This window comes from Channa argus, chromosome 21 (genome assembly GCF_033026475.1).
Source record: "Channa argus isolate prfri chromosome 21, Channa argus male v1.0, whole genome shotgun sequence".
In the NCBI taxonomy this organism is placed as follows: domain Eukaryota; kingdom Metazoa; phylum Chordata; class Actinopteri; order Anabantiformes; family Channidae; genus Channa; species Channa argus.
Genome location: NC_090217.1, coordinates 8,120,615 through 8,142,937, shown reverse-complemented (window position 1 = coordinate 8,142,937; position 22,323 = coordinate 8,120,615). Strand labels below are relative to the sequence as shown.

The 22,323-nt window shown below is 41.0% G+C and overlaps 1 protein-coding gene across 1 annotated transcript in view; it reads right to left on the bottom strand.

Moving 5' to 3' along the window:
- The window catches only part of tmtc2a (transmembrane O-mannosyltransferase targeting cadherins 2a), a 51,872-nt gene extending 34,717 nt beyond the window's left edge, over window positions 1-17,155 (bottom strand). Inside the window, exon 1 of the mRNA XM_067490738.1 lies at window positions 16,751-17,155. Coding sequence (XP_067346839.1) covers window positions 16,751-16,833 — 83 coding nt within the window. The 5' untranslated portion in view covers window positions 16,834-17,155. The remainder of the gene's footprint in view (window positions 1-16,750) is intronic.
- Window positions 17,156-22,323: the final 5,168 nt, after the last annotated feature.

Here is a 22,323-nt window from a genome sequence, read left to right as displayed (position 1 = left end):
TTAGCGGAACAACTAACTCCAAATAGGCCAGGGTCAACCCATGGTGCAGAAGGTGAATGTGTAATGTGCACATAAACAGATTTGGACTAAGCCTTGAAATAAATGCAGACTGATAATTGATATTTGTGCCAGTTTTTCTGTTGCTTAAATAATTATCAGGTATATGTTCTGTAAGAACAAAATGTGCCACAAAAGTGCCAACATTGCCAAAATGACTATATTGAATGTGAAACACATGTATTGTGTGGGCTTTCTTGCTGAAAATGAGGTCAAAACATTGATGCCAGTGATTACAGAATAATTCTAGCAGGCCTTCAGCTTACCGTGACTTGACTGGAATCTAAACTGGAAGGAGAGGCAACAGCTTAGCTCTGACACAAGTTCACAAATAGGCCTTAAAATGATGACAATTATCTGACACAATTCTGGCTTGGGACCGGCACCAGGGTGGCCCTTGATGATTTCAGTGCCAGAAATCAACAATCACTTGTATTGATGCATCCAAATTATTTGTCTGATGTCCCTTTTGCTAACACAGGTAAAGCTACGCCACTACTGGAAATAACGTAACTAACATCCACTCCCAGGTGATTTGGAGGGACACTTAAAGTGGGACCAGTCCCTTCATGTTATTCTTGGCAAGAAAGCAAATAAGCTTGTTTAAGTGTCTAAATATTGGTTCTGACCAACTCAATATTTTGTCTGATGAATTGAATTTAAACCAAAGTCTGGAAACAGATCCACCGTCCATAGGCCGCGTTTCCCAAGGTTCAGAAATTATGAACCCTATCATTAAGAGTGTGACTCCTTCAACTATTTTTCTTTTTTTTTTTTAAATCTTTATGTTCAGCTAAGTGATTGACTGATCACTAGCTGGACATCTGATGCTGATGCCTCCGCTGCCACCTCAGCTAAAAAGGAGACTGAGCTCACCACGGTGTTTCCTGAATGATGGTGTCAATAAAAGACTGTGATGAATCTTCAACCTCACCAGAGGGGAAAGCTATGGGAAATCAATGGCTAATAAAACGAATGCTTTTTTCTCCCGTGGGCATAAATTCAGCAGACGCAGTGAAGGCAAGGATGGGGTTGGAATTTCAGAAAATCAAGACTCGCACCTCAAAACAGCCGTGGAATTAATTGAGTTTTTATATGATGGACGTTTTATATGATGCACATGACAATTTAACTGCAGAGGTAGTTTGGTCTTTGAAGGACAGCAGATGAAGATGAAGCATATTCAGCAAGCTCCCAAGCAGATCTACGTGCTGTAGCATCTCTGCATAATAAAAAAGCAAAATGTGTTGATGCGGTTAAAATGAACCACACTACAACATGAAAGCCAAATGCACATTGCAGATTACACACCCCAAAGACCACCAAGTAAGTCTTTGGAAAACGGTTTCTGTATACATTAAAATAAAAGTCCTCTAAAGTAAAATTTAAAGGTACTTTAGAAAATGTCTCACCTTATAAAGAGGCCCAAGTTAAGCTACTGTGGGCAACGGAACAGAAACACATTCAAATGAGCCAATCTCCTGCAGAACTGGATGCTTAAGAGTTTTATAGGGTTTCCAAAATCCTCCATGCTGGCTTCCCACACGCCCAGCTCTTATCAGTGAAACAGTGGCCAACTTTAACACTCTCCATTCCACCAGTGGGATTTAGCCAGAAAAATCACCTCCAGCGTGTTACAGGAAAACAAATAAGCAGCCAATCAGTCTGTCCAAATTCTGCATCTAGTTGGGTCTTGGCAGTTAATTACAGTGTCTGACTGTGACGGGTAATTAGGGTGGCCTCCCTGAGTTGCCTGCATCCACAGTGATAAATCTGACGCTTGATTAAAAATGGGCTGAGTGCTTTTCTCAGACTTAGCCAAACTATACATAAATTGCAGCTGTGTACAGGCCAGGGATATGATTTAAAATGCCAGACAGATGTTGCTGTATCTCAGCTCTCTGCTGTAGACACCAACATTGTTGCTTCACAAGACTTTATGCAGAATTAAGCTATTTTTATAATAATCTTAATGCACAGTTTTCTGGTTTCAATATTTAATTATAATATGCAAAACTGAACACGAGGACTGTCATCATTTATTCATATTTCTTTATTTCAATCCATGTTTAATTATTTGTTTCAACTCAAAATACATAGTGCATGCAGCTATAACACCCCAAATGCTAATCAGGGTGATGAAATTTATAACACAGACATATTTTAGGATTATATTATGTAGGTTAATATCTTTTCAAACAAATTCTGCCTGTTCTCTCTCTTTCATGCAGCTCCAACCCCAAATCTGGGTACAAAATACAGTGTCTGACACTGGTTTTCCTAATGTTCCACTATTAACGGTCCACTTTTCACCTCAGTCCAGCTGTACAATATGCATTCAAAAAAGTTCACATGTATTCTCACAAATGCAGTTATGGACACATTGTATCACAATATGCTCTACACTCGCCAGGGTTTTGCAGACCTACATTATTCACAAGAATCAACAGTCACACACTGGTCCAGCTGAGTCTGCTGTTCACTGCCAAGATGAAAGTTCCTTCTTCTCAAGGCTGCAGTGAAAATCGATGTATTAGACCCTGGAAACAACTAGAACTTGGAGAACTGAATTGTTGTGCTCGCCTGACACTTGTGCAGCTATAAAGTAGCATAAAGTACTTTCCTGCAGGCTAAACCCATGCAGAGTCTATATTTTGTGGTACAGGTCTGTTCCATAGAACTTTGGAGTTTCCTTGTGAAACCACATAACTTTTGATCTGCTGTGAAGATTATAATGAAGACAACTTTAATTGCTGATGACAAATCACAGAGCCAGTTGAGGATCTGAGCGCTGCAGAGCTGCCAAGGGAGCAGCTGGAGAAACAAAGGCGCATTCTGTTTCTGCTCAAAAGCCTTCTGTCTCTGATTAGAAAATAAATAAATAAATCACATTAATGCTCCACCAGAATTGGTTTGTAATCCAATCACAAATTAAAAATACAGCTATTTTGGGAATGTGGAAGATTTCTTGCTTTAGTAATGAAAAAAAAAAGAATGAGAGTAGCACAGAAAACATAACCTAAAGTATCACATTGTGGAGCAGTGGGGCTTTGACAGCTTTCAGTGGTCAGATTGTAATGGCCAAGTATGCCACATTAACAGAGCGTACTGCACTGTATCCAATCCAGAATAGGCCCCCCTTTCTTCTGCCGTGACCAGTTGTCACATTCCAGCATTAGCCAAAGCGAAACAGCAGCTATAGAGGGGTACCCCAAGGGCCAGATCTGTCTTCTTTTCAAGGATCTGCGCTAACTATCTAAGATCTTTTCAAACTCTGATCTGTGATCTGTTGAACATGGTTGGCACAACACAACCATTTGCCTGAACTTAACTTTTACATTGGAACCAGTGAAGTCATTCCGTAAGTGCAGACCCTGCATCTACAGCAAAAGTTGGCTAGAGTGGTTTAAAGGTATTTTACCTCAAGCCACATTTTCATTGAAGCTTTAAGACACCTTTACAATCTAAATCTAATCAGCGGTCCATAGGCAAATAATTGCCAACAGAACCAAGAGACCAGTGGAACCCGTGCAATAATAAAATACGTCAAATGCATTTCCTTGCAGAAGGTTTAGCATAATCCAAGTTTGTCAAACTATCAGCAGGAGTTCCAAAATATACGGCCCTGTTTAAAATGCTGCAGGAAACTCCATTATGAAACTATAAAAGGCATCATATAACATCATAAAAGTACCATATCCCCTTTTGAGATGGAGCAGAGGGACAAGCAGACATGATGTCATGCTTCAACGTCATGACATTTGTTTGGAGGACTGGCTTACAAGTTACTGCAGCCAATCTACATATTTTTGTTATTCAACATATACAAATAAATCAAAACTGTTAACAGTGCAGAACAGTGCACCTCCCCCGTTTCCAATGGTAAAATTATTGACATGTGCCTTTGCGTCACAAAAAAAGCCTGTTAGTTTAGATTTTGGCAGTTCCTGCCTGCCAATAGCCAGGATCATGGACACCCCAGGAAATAACTGGTGCTGTTACTTGTTTACATTTTTTGTTTTTGAACACATTAAACAAATCAAATATATGCTCTGAAGGTGCCAGCAAGCTGAAGAGCCACAATAGCTGTTTTTCTTCGGTCTTTGCGCTAAGTCAGGAGGCTTCTGGCGGTCGCTTCCAATTTAACTGGCATCGATCTTCTCATTTAACTCACGCCAAGAAAGCATTTGAATGTGTTTGCCAAAATGTCGACCTTTTGCCTTGACCTTCCCTGCGACTGCATAATAAATACAGCTAAATATAAAGCAAACATCATCCCCCCGAATAATAAAAGAAAGCATGCATCTCCATGTCTGTGTGTGGCAGGGAGAAACAAACACGACAGGTCTGCAACAGGGATGTCACATTGTGTGTCCTTGTGCTGATAATGCTATCAGTGATTAGATGCTGCTGGTTATAGCAGGGGGAAAAAAACGGTGAGGTCGCAAAGTGCAGCCTAAATTGTAGTTGTCAGCCAACTCTGTAATGGACAGATTGGATGTGGTATCAAGGTAATGAGCGTGCCTTGGGGGAAAATGTCTGTGTGGATTTTCTGATGAAATGCACCCAGCGTGGCGGATGAGCTGGCACTGTCGCACTCTTTTTTGACCTCTAATCTGTCTGCTCACCATTTCCACAGAGCAGGGATACAAATCTACAACAGGACAGTGCCTTTGGATGTTCCCTTAGCTTAAATTCACATGAAAAAGAATGACTGATTGCCTGAATTTCTTTCAAGCAGGGGGCAACCAATCAAAGTATTGACACAGTCCAAGCTCCCTGCAGCATGTGCTTTTTTTTTTAATCAAAAGGAAAGTGAAAGTGCACCACACACCTCATACAAACTGACCATGTTCTTAACAACACGATACATGAATAATTCAGCGGCCTTCAGTGCAGTCCAACAGATTTAAAGATGAAAATAATAAACAGAATGTGTAAAAGTGGTGTTGTGTGGTGTAGTGTGGAAAATGCATCAAAAATAAATTACAGTGTTGTCAAAGCTCATCATGAATGCACTATAATCATACAGCCTCTCTCATAGCCATTGATCCATGAATATTAACATGATGGGGGGAAACAAATTACATTCTGAAGAAAGATAAATACGCTGGCTGATTTATCTCAGTGGGAAAACAGCCATTATCAAATGCAGATTTCTCCCATTTGTCAAGTCTCCCTTCGAGCCTCGGTTGCTTGCGGCCCAAACTACTGTATTTACTTTACCAGTGATTCACCTCATCTGCGGTAAGCTCCAGGTACGAGCAAAACAGGCCACTGAGCCCATTGTGAGATCGGCTAAGCAGAAATCAGTTTAGTTCCCCTCCGTGACACGGGGAAACAGAGCACTGAACATTGCTTCAAAGGGGAGTGCATCAAATCGGAATAAATTGGCTTAAATGTTTCCTGACCCTGCTGGGATGATAAAGGAGGATGGTTAATTTAAAGGATGACGTGCCCTCATGGTTCCAAACACAGAAAAACTACCTTGCAACTAAACCAACCCATGACTTGTTGTTTCTGCTGGGAAGGAGATGATGTGCCACAAACCCCAAAACTACATGGCTACATGGTGAAACAGGAAATTAAAATCTTCTTTCCATCTCAATACAGATTAGTATCAAACCGTGCACATTGCCACAGTCACCTATTCCTCCTGTTTTAAACTGGAGGACAATGAGCATCCTCTCCCTTCATAATACGACTTGTGTCCTCACTGCTATAAATAGCTTTCCATTGTGCTACAACGTGAAAACCTCTAAACAACGCCGCTGTCACACTTCCTCTATCTGTGTTATCTAGGCTGTTTTCTGCTTTTAGGTGCCTATCAGGAGGAAACAGGAAAAGAAGAAAGGCTATCTGTCACTATAGAGGAAATCGAGTGGATGGGAGTGAAATACAAAGATACTACATGGCTTATAGCATGAACTGAACTGTGCACATGAAGAATTTGTCACACAGATTTTCATTATTTTTCAGCAAATATGAATAAAAATAAGATTATCATCAATTTAGATGATGACCTCATACTAAACATGTTGTGTTTCAGCAAATTCCTTGCTATTGAGGCTCACAAACACCAAGTATAGCACACTGAGCAACAAAGTTTCCACTGTAATCACTTCCCTCCTCAGCACCAAATACTATAACAGTACCCAGGAGTAACGTTAGTAGGGCTTAAATCCTTCAAGCCCTCACACCAACTCTCTCAATCTCCCTCACTCAGGTTTTTATGAGGTGAGAAGCACAAACTGATTTTTCCCCATGCACCGGATACTTTGCAGTTGGCCCTGTTCTGACCCAGAAAACCTTGTGCATATTAGTATTTTTTATTTATTTTTATTTTTTTACAAGAATTAGCTAGAGTAGCTGTGCGTGAAGATGGAAGCAGCATGTGCAGTGCTGGGTTGGTTGCCAAGGCGGGTGAGCTAATGAATCTCTATTGGATTTGCGAAGTGCCTGGCACTTAGAATTATAATTAAGGCCCAGCACAGTCTCAGTATCCCATGCAGAGACGAACGTTAGTATTATTGCAGCTTGCAGCATTGTTGCAACAATTTTTTACCTCATCATATTAAAAGTATTAGTCAAACAACAACTTTTATATCCCACTTTATTTTTCCAGGGCAATTTCTTATGTCTAAGCTAAGCATGTGAGAATTAAAGCAGCAGACTTAAAATGTTACTACTGCCATTACGCAAACAGCCTACTCTCATTTACTATTACAATTTTAATGTTGTAAGCATTAACAGGTTTAGAGAACTTACTTGATCTGGAAAAATACACGTACAGATGCCAATCATGTTTGTATGCAAACAAAGCTCACACTTCAACATGTGACAGGAGGAGCCGGGAATCAAACCAACAACCCCGGGATTGGTGGACAACTGCTCTATGTGCTCTATTTCCTGAGCCACTGTCTTGTTTTCCATAGAGTTACTTGCCTGAACTATTTAATGGCTGGAGTCTTCCTGGCCAGACCCACCCCCACCCTGAGCAAACACACAGCAGGTCTCCTGGCAGATGTTGCCAATACTACCACATGCTGTCAGCTACCACCTAGCAACATCATCCACCAAATAAAAGACACTCCACACACAGCTCACAGACTGCACTAACCACAGGCCAGAGAAAAACCTGGTCCAAACCTAGATCATTTGCAGCATCAACCACTGAGAGCTTCACCAGGAGATGCTGTAAGTGCACATTAAAGCACCAGCATCTCCACATGCACAAACAGACCTTTTCAGATCCATCGCAACTGCTTGATAAATGTCAGAACTCACTCCAAAGTCCTTTTCACAGCCTGAACTGATGCCGGCTACAGTGAAACACGAGCGCTTTGTCAAGTGCAGCAAAAAAATTGATTTTCTGTTCTGACAGCCGTTCTGGGCTACAGAGAGAGAAAAAAACCTCCACAGTCACTGGAAGATGATACTCAGTGGGTATTGATTAAAAAAGGTAGAGGGGTAACTGCATGGGATTCTCGTGATGGGTTGGGTTTTGCTTTACGCTTCAGCTGCTGTGAGTTGTTTTAGAAGTCCACCTTGTCGTTTAAAGAAAGAAAGTGTAATCCAACCTCACAAAAAGCAGCTTTGCGTACACAGCAAGTTTAGTGCACTCTGGTAGAAATTCAACCCCATGCTGGAGAACACACATATGAAGAGCACCATGAACACATGGGGTTGGCCATGAGAAACTTCTTTCAACCCTTTATTCACCTTTGAGGATGTCTTCCTCCCAAATCTATCATGGGTCTAACATGACAAGTCTACAGCCTTGGCACGTGCATCCTACTGGGCACTGGAAAACGTATAAACCCAGTTGTCTGTGGATACTGGTATTTTGGGATCTGCATGCGGTGTATATACAGGCAGGGTCCTGGGACTGAGGTTTGGCAGTCGGGTCTTGGCAGACAGGCAGGTCGACTGCGGGCTGCGAAGCACAAGGGCCAGCCAAGGGTTAGCAGCCTCAACCGCACTCATGCATCGCTGGGACCCAATGCGAGAAAGCAAGACAACCTAAAAATAAACATATCTATTCGCCCTGTTTGTGTAGTGGGTGTTACGTTAATTAAGTCTGTCACGAAACATGTTAGGTGCTAACAGAGGGCCGAGGAATTCAGCTTAGCTTTCAAACTATGACTTCAACTAACATTCATTGTAATTATTTATATGGGTCCATTTGTTTGTTAAAGTTTACTACCTGCCATTCTTTTAAAAAAGAACCACTTTACACTTCTTTTCAGACACCAAGCTGACAATGATAGTGTGTTGCCTTCTGTTTTGAAGCGTTAGAGACTTTAAATTTATAATATTTCCCCCCAAGCCCAACCTCTGCATCGCTGAAGACAAAACACAGTAGAGAAGTTGTAAAAGGCCCCGTGATCCCAATTCATAGTTTATATCCCAACACGTTGTTTTTTAGTGCTCCCTCGGCTTCAAACTTTCCCTTAAAACGGAGTCAGAGCACTTGAAATATTCCCTTAGGAAATGGGATGACCCTTCAAGACCACTACCGCTCCTGTTTTTGGAGGAGTCCCCAATAAAACCACAGACTGATACACACGAGGATACTTTAGTAATACTGTTTCCGTGTGTTTCCAGTGCTAATGTCGCAGCTTGCAATCGCAATACACTGTCTGTAGTACACAGCAACCCACTCTCTGCTGTTTTAAAAGGGGTTCACAGCCCTGCACCTTAACCCCACTTCTCTCTACCTTTTACTGCTTAAGTGAATCCAAACAAGAGTGAAGTTTTAAATTTATGTGACCAGTGAGAATTTTTGCTCGATGTGAAAAATCGAGTTATGACAGTAATGTCAGCTGCACTCAGGTTGGCTCTGTGAGTCAACAAGCTGGAATAATGACGGCTGCAGCAGGTGAAGTCAATGAAATAATGGCAAACAGAGGTGGCTGTGTACGTCATGGATGTGGAAATGTCAGACATCCCAGCTCCTCTCAGTTGTGTTTTATTAAATTAAAACAAAGCTACACCTTGTTTCCATAGAGGCTGTAGTGTTAACCATGGGCAGCATTCATGTTTTTCAGTGTTGGAATATCTGATTGGAGAACAGTCTTGCTAGTGAAGCTTTAATAAATATAGTAACATATATATTATACATATAAAACACTGGAAAAAAAATTCAAGATACATTTATTGGGCTTATAACCAGGTATAGGACACCCCTGCTACTTTGCATGAATGGGCAAAGTAGAGGGCAGTGGTAGAGCCGAGGGGAAGAGTGGGGATTGAGCCTAAATCATCTGTTTTATAGATAGCAGTTCAAGTTGGCAGATCTTAGAACTGTACATGGAGATTTGCTAACAATACGTTTCATAAGATGATTCTGATACCTCGCTACCCTGTCTTCATTAAGAACAAGCCATGCAGCAGTCCCTGGTTGCCAGAGTACTGTTTTTCCTGCCCGTTTAAGGATTGAAAGCTGGAGCACATCCCAGCACAAGAGGACGGGCTTTAACATTTCTTTCCCTAAACATTTAATCGGACACCACTGTAAAGAACTTCTAATTCACCCCATTCAACATATTGGGTTCTTTAGGCCGTCATTTGTGGCTTTAAAGCAGTTTCAAGCCACAACATCTGCAGAGTTGACCGCTAAGTGCTTACATGAATTAAATCTGCTAGAAATCAAGATGAGACTCTAAGCTTCCGCCTTCCTATTGTTTAAATGACGGCCCACGCCCTCACCACTAAATCCGAGGAGGCTGCAAACTGCAAAAACAAGACATCAATAGCAATGTTGGTTTTTTATGGCCGTTGAGTAAAAAAACATGTTTGCGCTTCAACACACTGAGAATGTGCAAAAGATGGCGACGCATCACCAGAGACGTCTTCTTCTTCTAGCGCCGAACCACACGTCATGAGGTTTGACTGTTTCTCCTTGAGATCACCAAATCTTTTATGTACACAAATTTGGTTAAAAGCCTCATGCCTCAAAACCATCTCAAATTACCATTCCTAAACACTTTTTTTCCATTTATCCTCAGCACAATTTTCATTAGAAGGCTCTGCTTCTCTTCAGGCAATGTTACTCCTTTCTAAAACGCTAACAGTAAGAAATTCCTTCTGACAGACAAGTTATTTTTTTTAATTGAACCGTATTACTAGCCGCACACACATCTTAGCGACGTTTAGCTCACTTGTTATATTAGCCTACTTCTTTCTCTAATATTTATCCCCTCCAAGCACATAGTGTTATTTAAACAGCCCTAACTCAACTAGGGCACATGTTTTAGATAATTACTCCACTAGAGGCAAAGAGATTCCTGGCACATTTACTAGAGTGGGATGAAATCTATCACAGTGAGCCTTGGGAGTGTCATCACCAACAAGAGATAACAACTATGAGCTGTTATCAAGCACAGAGATGATTCAGATGGCATCGCTTCTTTTGTTGAAACAAGCGTCGATGTATTTAGTTAAAAGGTAGAGTTTATATGCTTAACGCATGTAAACCTTTTTTAATAAGCCTCAGATTTTATTTGTTGACGACGCAGAAGCTTTTTGCTTTTCTGTTGGTTCATTTCTTTCTTATTAATAATAAACGTGAATGTTGAAATCAATCGGAATGTAACCTTTTTTGTGTAAAAAGTGGTTCCACTTTACTGTGCTGGAAAATTAACAGATGAAGCTTTGGGGGTTCGTTTAACGGGAGGAGACCCGCTCTGTGCCATCGGGAACAATATTTGCTTTTTGCTGGTTTTTCTCATCAGCAGAAATCTCAGAAGCACATGACGCTACTGCAATTTTTAAATAAAATGAGAGAGGAGCTTGAATCTGTAGGAATAAAAAATTCTATATAAAAAAAAAAAACTGATCGTGTTACTGATTGTGTGGCAAAAATACACAGGAAGGATATGGAAATGGCCAGATCAAGTGTTTACATGGTTAAAATCATCCTAATAGGATTAAAAGTTTGAAACTACCCCAGACTGAAAAATAATTCTGATCAGGCCTGTTTGTTTGGATTGATGTAGTTACACGATGCATTTTTATTCTAACTGCAGGTTCAAAGATGCAGAGGCCTTCTAGCCCTGTTTTAGTCTCGTCAGCTGCCCAGTGACCCACTATGCTCACTATTATGTTGCCCGCTAACACTGTCTGCAGCTGGATGGTAGGTAGCACGGGTTTATCTGAGCTTTTTAGACAAAAGCACTGATGACAGCTGTGAGACTAAAGCGAAACAGAAAAGTTGCAGGTCATAAAACCAATCAAAATGCCATGACCGGCCTTAACCAGGCTGAATTTACTGCTTCTCCTGTCGCAGCAGCTATTGATGCAAGCTCATGAAGATTCCTGCCAGACTGACTTGCTACATTTTGTAGATTTATATGCGGTAAAACTGGAGGTTGCATAAAGGATAAGAAAAATAGCAAACAAGTAGGTTTGTTTTAGATTGAATATCTGTGATTGTTTCTTTCAGACATCTTTTTTTTCGTGGTTACTGTTCCGGGGGGTAGAACAACGTTGTGCCCTATTGACACAGAGGCCATTCATTAGAGCTTAAATTCAAAGAAATACATTATGAACTATGATGAAAGGGCACTTCTTAAAAACAACGCCATGCTGATGCATTTATCGGCTAACCCCAGAAACCGAGCTAGAGAAGTAACAGATGTTGCAACCCACAGGCTGCGATGCTCTGCCTTCACTGTGGTACTCCTCTGTGTCACCTCTGTGTCATTTGTGTGGCGCAGAAAATCGTTTAAACCCTTTTCTGGGATAAACATTTTTACAGTTTTCACAATGAGGATATAAATTAACAAACTGAATTCCATGGTGCTCACAAAGGGAATGTGCCACTCAGAGAGATCCAAACCTCAACAAACTCCTCCAAGCCCAAGCCCCTCACCCAAAGATTAAATTGCTTTGCTCTTGTGAAACATAGCGGGAGGATGTTTTCACATCATTCCCCCGAGGGACCCTAATGCGTTTCTGAGTTAGACAGAAGGACAGTGACGTGATTGGGGTCACAGATGTTTTGGGATACACTTTGGAAGCTGAAAACCACTTTGGAGGCACATCATTTTGTGATGTTGTCTTCTTATTGTCTTGTAGTTGCTTTATTTTTGGTGTCTACTACATGTCAGCACAGTCTTTCTAATAAAGACATCTGTTATTAGGTCAGTTTGTCAAAATGTGCTGTGAAAAACCAATGTAACTGAAATGTCTGCAACATGCAGAGCCTCATTTATTAACCTGTCAAAAGCCTCACTGATTGATATTCAAAGGAGAGTTCAGAGGTTGCGATAAATATATTTCCAATCTGGGACTACAGCACCAAAACAATCTATCAGCCTGTACCGATATAAATATATCAGCACTGTGAGGAGGTTGATTTAAATATGGGTTTTTTTTATTTGCCTTTGGCTAAACCCAAGAAAAGCCTGTAAACCAGCAGATCACATCTTGATTCCCCCCCAAATGAAAAACGGCCTGGCTCAAGTCCTCTCCCGGCTCCTGTAAAACTTAGTCATTTCACACGCAGGGGCTTTTTCATTGGGATTAGCATTGGCCAAAAAAGAGCTTGGCCAGGTTCTGAACAGTGCCCAGGAAAAACACTTGACATGATTGAAAAAGCAGAAGAAAGCCAGAACATCTCAGCAAGTTGGAGCACATGGACAGAGAGGAGTAATCTTCTTCTCCATCTCATTAAGGATGTGAAGAAATGCGTGACATCTAACAGGAATTTCATTAAAGAACGACCAAAGGTCAAACGCAGGGAGATAAAAAGATGATGTTACTTTTACTCATTTAGTCAACCTCATTTTAACTTTTAGTTCACTTTTTCCACATCTCATTTAAATAAAGCATAAACATTTCGCTCTAGTCACAGCCACTGACAACTTAGTGGACAAAACTGCTTGTGAGATTTAATTTGATTCAAGACCACCACTGAGCACTTTTATCAGCAAAATGCTCTTGTGTAAGACTTTATCCCGAGTATTTTAGGATAAAAGAAACATTTTAAAGAAACTCAGCCATATGATGACAGGTTGAATGATTAAGAATGAAGCTTTGCACAGATGGTGTCTGCTCGGATGTTATTTTAAGCAATACATCCAGACACAAAAGATGATTTGCAACATTAGCAAATCCAAAGAAATCTGTCATCATCCTGAAATATGAGTCAATAATTGTCCTAACTATCCTACATTTTTGACAATACACCCTGTGAATATATTCAGAAAAAAATCTAATTCTTTAATTTTTTACTTTGACAGTTTCTGGTTTTTACTTTTAATTAGCCCTGCACTGTTATGAAAAAAATGTTGGCTATTCCATCTGAATGAATCCGTAAACTGTTTGAATTGAACACAAGTTTATGAAGTGCCTAAAATACTTTATTCGAATCCAAAAATAATCATATAGATAATATTCTGTGCAATGTGATAAGCAGTAGAAGTTGCAAATAGACTTGGACTCATTCATTCCTGACTATTGAATGCATGTGGCAGTTAAACTGTGTTAGCCCCAAATTGTGCCCATCATGTATTTTAAACTTTAGAGTTCTAGTTCTAACTATCCAGGTTCATGGAAAATTAGTACAGAAAAGAAAAAAATGTGTGATGAGGATGAGAGGAAATTACATAGTGGACACAATGATCATGTTAATGACATGTTAATGACATAATTTCCTGTGACCGTCTTTCTTTATGTGGTGGACAGTCATGCCCAAGAAACAAACAGGAATATTTTTGAATTCAAAGCTCTGGAAAAGTCTGTGGTTTTGATAAATACCTTTAGAATTCGGGCAAGTGTTGTCACCACGTTTTGCCTTTTTTCAACATTTAGCACTGTGACTTAAATGGATTTAATATATGCAAAGCACAAGCTGCTGCTAAAGCGGTGTCTTACTCTCAGGACAGCTGCCTGGACTACAGATTTGTTATAGAAGCGATACTTACAACCCTATGCTAAAATGCTTTGGCTTAAAATGGCTTAAGATTTTTTTTAATGGTTATTTAGCATCTTAACATTACATTTACTCTGTTCCAATTTTGCACGTTCATGTTTGTCTTCAGGTTTGTGGTTTTGTTTCTGATCATTTTCTTCTCTCTTGACATTGCTACACAAACACTGTGTCCCTCTGTAGCGTTGTAATGTTCATGTTCTTCTCCTAGGACATGTTCACCGAGCCCCTACAGCTGTGCTGATAACTTGCAAACAGTAGCAAGGTCCAGACCAGCACAGTTGGCGGTGCGTTCATGTGTGCGCTCTGCAGTCCAGCCATCCAATAAAACAAGGACGTTTGGAAATGTCATTGTTTAAAAAAACACAGTCAGTGTAATTTGGTCTCCACTTTTCTACGGATTTCCTAGAGATTTTGTTGAAGTTTAGATTTTTTTTAAACTTTATTTTAATTCTTCTTAATGTGAATGTAACTGTATGGAGCTGCAGTTTTTGTTTCCCCACGTCAGTTTCTAATTGTCTTCGTCATTGGAGAACAAATACTGATTTTTAAAAAAATGAACACTAAAACAATCTTTTTAGACCAATCCAGAGAGCAGGATGATTAGTGCAACTTCTATCGGCTTAATCTTCCTCTTGCCTTCACCTTCTGCTCATAACTCACCTCTAACCCCCAAAGGGACGAGACAGGGAGCACACCGTTCTTGACCCCGAGAAAGGATGGCGTTTGATGAACAACCAGGGGAAGCTCAGACCTTTGACTGGTGTTCAGCCTCCTCCAATCTGAGAGCACTGAACCAAAACGCCAGTGTCTGTCCCCCCAGAGGGTAAATTACCACGTAGTGACACTGATAGATACACAGCTTCCGCGGACACTGAACTTACACGGAGCAGATGAAGTGCGAACGCGGGCTGAAGCGTGCAGGACAGCACTGCGGCTAATCTGTCAAGGGAGGGTTTTCTGACAAGCTCACTGTGTCACAATCACACGTACAAATGGGGCTGATGGATGAACAACTGCCGGGTGCTTCACAGGGATACTGTGATGTAACTGTAACCAAACTGCTTCTCAACTGCTTCTTGTCCTTCAGTTCCACACACACACACACACACACACACACACACAGAAAAATCAACGCCGGTGCTGAAAAGTAAAGTGGAGGGATCTTTGACCTTTAAGAGGGTGTCTGGAGATACTTACCAGACCGAGCTGCGGACGAAAGGGAGGCGACCGGTTCACTGTCTGTTCATTCTTTTAATCCACAGAAAAATTTACCACATACCTTAAATTCAGTGAGTTTTTTCAACCCTATGATTTAATAGTTGATAAGGGGAGAATAATCAGTTTTAACAGAGTGAAAACCCCTCATGCCCATGAGCCGTATGTGCTGCAAAGACTAAATATGTGCATAAAGGGTGATAGTTCTCGCAAGCACATGCATGGAAGACACACTCAACAATGAAAAAATAAAAAAAGCAAAAGCCTAGTCTTGTTTTTTTTGTGAGTGAAACACAACACGTGTGTGATGTGGAGGGATCTGTGGTTCGTCATCACATGTTAAGTCCCCAGTAGTGATTAAGTTGATTTGTGATCACTCCGCTTTTGGAGGGTCCTGACCTCAAGGTTGAGAAACACTGGTCAACAAGCTTTGAATCCTACTGAATAATATTATTATCACTTTTATCACTTTTGTCCACCTCTTCTGTAGATATAAACTAACCTTTTCCATGATGTTGTCTCTGAATGACTCTCCACAACCTGACAGACATGTTTATTCAGCTGTTTGCCCCCCCCCGGTATAGGTTATTGCAACAGACAGGCGTGCTTCATCAATGCTGTAGCATCTGAGGGTTTTCATGTGCACAGCAGGTAACAGGACCAAGGCTGCCCTCAGAATTTCTGTGGTAATGGATTAATATTCTTAGCCATGTTTTAAATATTGATTTTATAAAGTGAGTGTTTTACTATGTACATTGGAGAACTGACTTTAAAGTTAGTGAGCAACGTTTTTCCCTTTTTTAAACAAATATGCGCCAACAGATCCCTGGTCCAGGCTATATGTCAAAGTGTCTCTGGGCAAGACACTGAACCCCCGACAGACCATTACCATCTCCAGCTGTGCAGTGCCGGTCCAAGCCCAGTAGAAATTGGGGAGGGTTGCGTCAGGTACCAAATCAACATGTGGACAATGATCCGCTGTGGCCATCCTGAAAGTGCAGCGATATTTGCTCCCAAAATTATTCTTAGTGAGGCTCGTCCTACTGACCAATCAGAAGACAGCAAAGATTTCTGCTGGATTAATAAGTTTATCAGCATTCTTACTTCTTTTAGTTTGTTCACCATGGTTCCCTGAAGGGCTGTGCAGAGCAGTTGTGAAGAGTAAAGTGGGAAGCAAAGCAGGGAGAGAAAGAGCTCGACAGGGTTGGCGCTGGACTGAGTCGCAAACTGCAGCTTTAACTGCAATTCACCAAAATAAACTCAGTGAGTAGTAAAAAGCGGGGGCAAGAGTTTGATGGAGGCATGTTTTAGAAATACCACTCCAATTTCACAGCTTGCCACACTCTCCATCCCCTGTCTTTGTGCCTTTGACCGCAGCCTACTAACAAGCAGTGATTTATTACCAGTTCCGGAAAAAAAAGCACATGCAAAGCGTCCGGGCGCAACGAATCGTCAACCCCTCCGCTTCCGCGCGGAGGTAACGAGATGACATGTCAAGCGGAGGAGAGGATGGTGGTGTTGGTGCTGCGCGAAACGTACCTGTCATCGTAGCAGAAATCTGCGTCCAGCGTGTTCAGATAGAGACCCACAGCCACGGCGGTGCACACCAGCTCCGTGATCATCTCTCAAAACCAAAGTGGGATCGAAAATGACTGGAATCAAGTCCCCTCCTCGCTGTTACGTCTCTGTGTTGTTGTGCTTTCAATTCAGCCGCTCGGCACCACCGCTCTCCAGACATCGCAGGGCATTTCGCAGGACATGCAAAGTGTGTCAAAGTTGGCCATGTTCCCTCTAACCCATTGTAATGAGACGCGGGTGTGGGGCGTCGGGATGCGGAGCTATCGCCGGGTTCGACACCGAGCTGGGCGCATTTCTGTGCTGCGGCGTCGCGGTGCGCATCTCTCGCCGCCTTGGCACCGGAGAGAGCAGAGCTGGGAGACGCATGTGGTTTTCAAGCAGGCTGAGCATGCGCACTGGCCACTGCACTGGAGGAAAAAGAAAAGGCATAAGTGGCAAATACAGCTTTTCTGCTTGCAATTCTCAGTAATCTATCCTACACAGGAAGTCAGGTGCATGATTATATCCAAAGTACCATGGCAACATTATTTATTTTATTTTGCACACATTCAAATGACATAAAAAATAGCTTCACCTTCTAAGCTGGAGATTTGGAGAACAGAAACAATTAATTTGTTATTTAGTGTGAAAATATATATGCTAGCGGACATAAAATGAAATGAGCATTGATAAAACGTTTTTTTCTTGTCTAAAATTAAATTGACTGCATTGTAGTTCTGGCAAAACATGATGACTTACTGATGATGATGTATATCACAGTTATAACATTTAAACCATGGCCTAGTTTGCATCATCTCAATGCTTTTGCTGACTTTATTTTAAGTTTTGATCTGATATGGTTTAACGGTACAAGGATCATTACTCAGGTTATGACCAAGTAAGAAGCTTGTGTTTGATATTCAGTTCATATTTGATGCTGAGACGTCCTGTGCTGCTGCACCGCATTATCTAATTCCAACCACAAATTAAAACCATTGATTTATTCGCTACACAGCCAACAGCCAACAGCACCAACTCGTCCCCACAGGAACAGTAAACTGAGAGAGTAGGCGTGATTGATGAACTGCTGTACCTCACCCTATGGCGAGCATACATATGGGCGTCAGTTGGAAACACTCAGCCCGATCCTGCTGACTACCAGCTGGACCAACGCCTGTCTCGCAGTTGGGCCTCCAAAAGGATAAAGCCAGTGCACCGCAGCGGAGAAGCAAAAACAGATGGAAAAGGATGTGTAGTGTAAGGACATTGGCCGCTGATGGGTGAGACAGTGACGAAGCATTACGAGCTGAGGTTAGAGAGTCATTTGTAACAGTGCCTTTGATTCTGAACGAGGCCTGTCCTTGACCTCTTGAAACCCTTTGGACTGTTTAGGACGGAAGGCTGCTGTGTTTTTTGATCTGTTTCCTTCAGCTTTCATCAGTGTCTAGAGATAACAAATGTGAGGGTGGGTTTGGCTGTCAGAAGGGACCCAGTCCTTTTGACAATGTATCTCCGAGATGACCTCGTAATATGGTCGTCTTGCTGTAAGTTTTGCTAAATCCTTCCAGTTGTAAAGCAAATCCGGTCACAACAATCACCTAAACTGCCCCACAGTCGCAGCATAAACTCTGTAATAAGGTGAACACTGTGCCCTACACTCTGCCCCATGGGGACAAGAGGTGCTCTGTCTTGCAGCAGCAGCACAAGTGATTAAAGGATTTAGCTGAAGAAAAGTAGGAACAAATATTCCTGTAGAGAGCATAAACAGGCCCAGGGCAAAACAAACACATTAGGAAAAAAGTGTTTACTCTCTCCGACTGATTACCTGTGGAGTAGCGTAATGAACCCAGTGCATTTTTTTTTTTACATGTAAACAGGCAGCATTCCTAAATAAAATCCCCTTTTTTGGTGTCCCATTTAAACTGGAAGCTGGGGAATCATTAGACATGCATGTCTCTGCTTCAGAATTCGAGTCTAAATAATGTATTTTCCTTCTTTCATTCCCTATTTGGTTTCTCTCTTTTTTATGAACTGGCAGTTATTAAAACCACATTTTGTTTTGCTCTTTGACAAGTCCGCATACTTAAGTTGCCCTTAACCAAAGGCCCGTGTCAGTCTGCATTCTTAAGCAAGTAATAGTTGTACATATTCTGCAGATTTAAAGAGGAACTCCACCAGTTTGTGGCATCAAAGTTTGTTGACAGGTGTTTGGGAGAGAAACCTGGTAAACTGCCCCACTTGATTCAGCAAAGACTACAAATTAGAAAATGAAAAAAGTCTGTATATTGTCAAAGCGAGCTCACCAGACGTCTGTAGCTCAGTCCTTATCTCTTACACACGACACACTCAGTTTTCTGACTTGTGTTTGCGTTGTACCAGGGACATCATCATATAATGGGCACCTGATGCATTCTAGACATTGCATCGTCTTCATCTGCTCGACTGAGCGAAGAAGATAAAGTGCCCTCCAATGCATGAATTATGAAAGCCTGGGTCACGATTCTTGCCTTAAGTGTTATTAATCTTAGGGCATTAAAAACATTCAAATAGTTTTTTTTTTTTTTTCAGACATTTCCAACCCCGTGGACTACATGCACCCAAGCACTCAGCATGAAACAGCATGAACTTAATGTAAAAATCAGTTAAATTGATTCAACAATAATTTATTTTTATATTATGTTGTTTATTTTAACATATTCTCACACATTTAATGTTGTAAAGGCCTATTGCTTAGGCCTGAATAAGCAAACAACTCACGACTGTTAAGCTTACAACTAACCTGAGTCAATGTATTAAAACATCTCCAACAAGAAGAACATTATTGTGAGTCTCCATAGTTCTGTATGGATGCAGGACTGGTATTAATATGACAATATACTAGCAGTGTGCTGCACAGTGGCCACCACATTGCTTGCAGATGTATTTGGTTTTCCACGGGCATGCAGCAATGTGGCATCTGTTTGCATTCACCTGAGTGAGTTAGTGATTTCCAGTCCCTATATATACTACTATAGAGGGTACTATGTATTTCATAGTATTTCTTTTAGTTTTAAGCTTTTTTAATTGAAGTCATGAATGCAATCAGCTCTTCAGGCCTCTAAAAGTCACATACCAAGTCCAGCAAACAAAATGCACTTCTGAGCAACAAGCGCAAAAGCTCTATTTCCACTGATTCTGTTATTTCCTCTCCTTTATGAGCCATGCAAAGTGACTTATAGTAATTCCCCTGTGCCATTTACTCCGGAACCACTGCTTCTTCACCCCAGCAGATAAACATCACACAGGAAACAGACAATCACAGCTGGAAGGACCTGGCCTGGGCACCGGCTGATCGTATTAATATACACAATGAAGCTCAACGAGCTCCAATCAAGAGCCAAACCGATTCCACCCAGGGTTTTGGGTGTCACCTCCTTTTTTGGCTCAGGAAAAGCACAAATAGAACTGTCAGGAAACAGAATTGAGATTGACGATTGTTTGAGTTTGATGCTGAGTGTGGAAAGATAAGTTAATGGGTGTTTGTTATTTTACATTAATGATGTCCTGTAAAATCAAGGTGAGTGGATTTTGTTTTGGAAAAGTAAATAAAATAAAAGACACCATATAACATACGAATTGAATTGGTCAGATGCGTTCACCATAATGCAGAATAACCATGTGCTATCATCATGTAATTCCACATATTTTGGAGTGATGCTAAATAAGACATATCTAGATGTTTCCTGAGTCAGAACCAGCAATGCTAAATAAATCCGATTTATATGACTCAAAGCATTTTCTTCTATCAGCAAAGTTATGACAGTAGATGTTAGTAAGTAGTTTGTTGTACTCAACAAGAACAATGTTATATAAATTCCTAATCAGAGTGGAGTTCCACTTCAGTTTCCCCTGTCACTTCCATTAAACATTGCCGTTGGTCCCAACATGCCGTACATACTATTACAGGAATTGTGTTTTACAATATGTTGTACAGGTTATCAGATTGTTCATGTTTTTCAGCAGGGTTCATTAGTGCTTTAATGAATTAATATAAGGGTAAATAAATCACCTCTATTTCTCCAAATACATCAGAGGTTGGAATTGTGTGGCTTTCAACAAGCCACACAAAACATTGTTGCTAGTTTACTCTGGCTGTTTTCAGTGACTTGGCAGATGGTTTAGATTGATCTAATTCGATATTAATCTGGATAACATTACACAAAAATGGGCGAGATTAATGGAAATTTTGAATCAAAGGGACAAGGCTTGTTTTTCAGATGTAATGACTTTGATTCACATTAGTAACAGCATTTCATTTTGAAGTCTTTCTTCACTGTGACACTCTTTGAGGCTTAAAGTCCTTTCCACGCATCTCACAGATAGATCTCTGACAGGTGCTTTTTTTTTATCCATGTGCCTCTTTGGAGAATGGATCTGCAGGCATTTAGGGTTATGACAATGATTTTTAATCTGAAACAAGCAGCGTGGCCCCGGAGCAACGTCCAGCTGAATCCTTTCTTTCTCACGAACAGGACATCTGGCAGAGAAATGGAGCACCAGTGCAGGTAAAGGAAAAGGTGAATTACTACAGAGATCTCACATTTAACAAATAATTTCATTCAAACTAGCCTGCACCATCATCCCGCTCCTCTTCCTCGTTTCCAGTCTTTGTTGATGCTTGATAAAAATCTGCCACTTATACTCTTTGATTATTTTTGGTTCCTTCATTAAGAGTTTCCCACAACAAAACATTCACCAGAAAAGAATAACTACTTAAAGATTAGTAGATGAAGCTAAATTGTCTACAAAGTGCAAATGTTGCTCACTTCCTGTTTGTGAATTGGATGATGTGAGATGATGTTTTACATACAGGGTAACAGGAACTTGTATAATATCCAAACACCACCGTGGGAAACAGTGGTGCCGCCCCCCCCACTTAAAATTCTCATCCTTCCTAAGATGCAATGAAAAGGTGTCAAAGGTTGAATTGCTATGATTGCGCATGCAAACAAGTTCTCCCACCCTTCATCACATCCTGCAACCTTTTTCCTGTCTTCTGTTAAGTGTAAAGTCAGGAAATTGTTGTTGTTTTTTTATCTTTATTACTGCATTCTTTGGATATTGTTTGCTCATTTGTTTACAGCAGGTTTGTTTATTGGAAGCAGAACATGTCATGTCATCATGCTATTTTTCTTTTCTTGTCTGTGGGCACATGAAAAGGGGCAAGAGTGCGTGTTTGTGCTATATATGTATATGTGAGCAAATGTGCGTGCAAACATCAAGGATGAGACTGGTCAAGAGGACATGACTCACACCGCCACAACAAAACACAAAAACATTTCCCAAAACAATCTTCATTCCCATCTTGCTCACTTGTTTTTGTGCCATTCTGGTTTGGCCACTGCAAAACATGGTGCGGATTTCAAACGTGGCCCAGATGCAGCAGAGACCTTCAATATCTGTCTTTATGTGATAAAAATAAAATTCTGGACAGTTTCATCGTGGTAACATCCAGATGTGGAGGACACAGCAGCTACAGGGACAAATAATACATGAAATATGTGATTGAAGGGTGT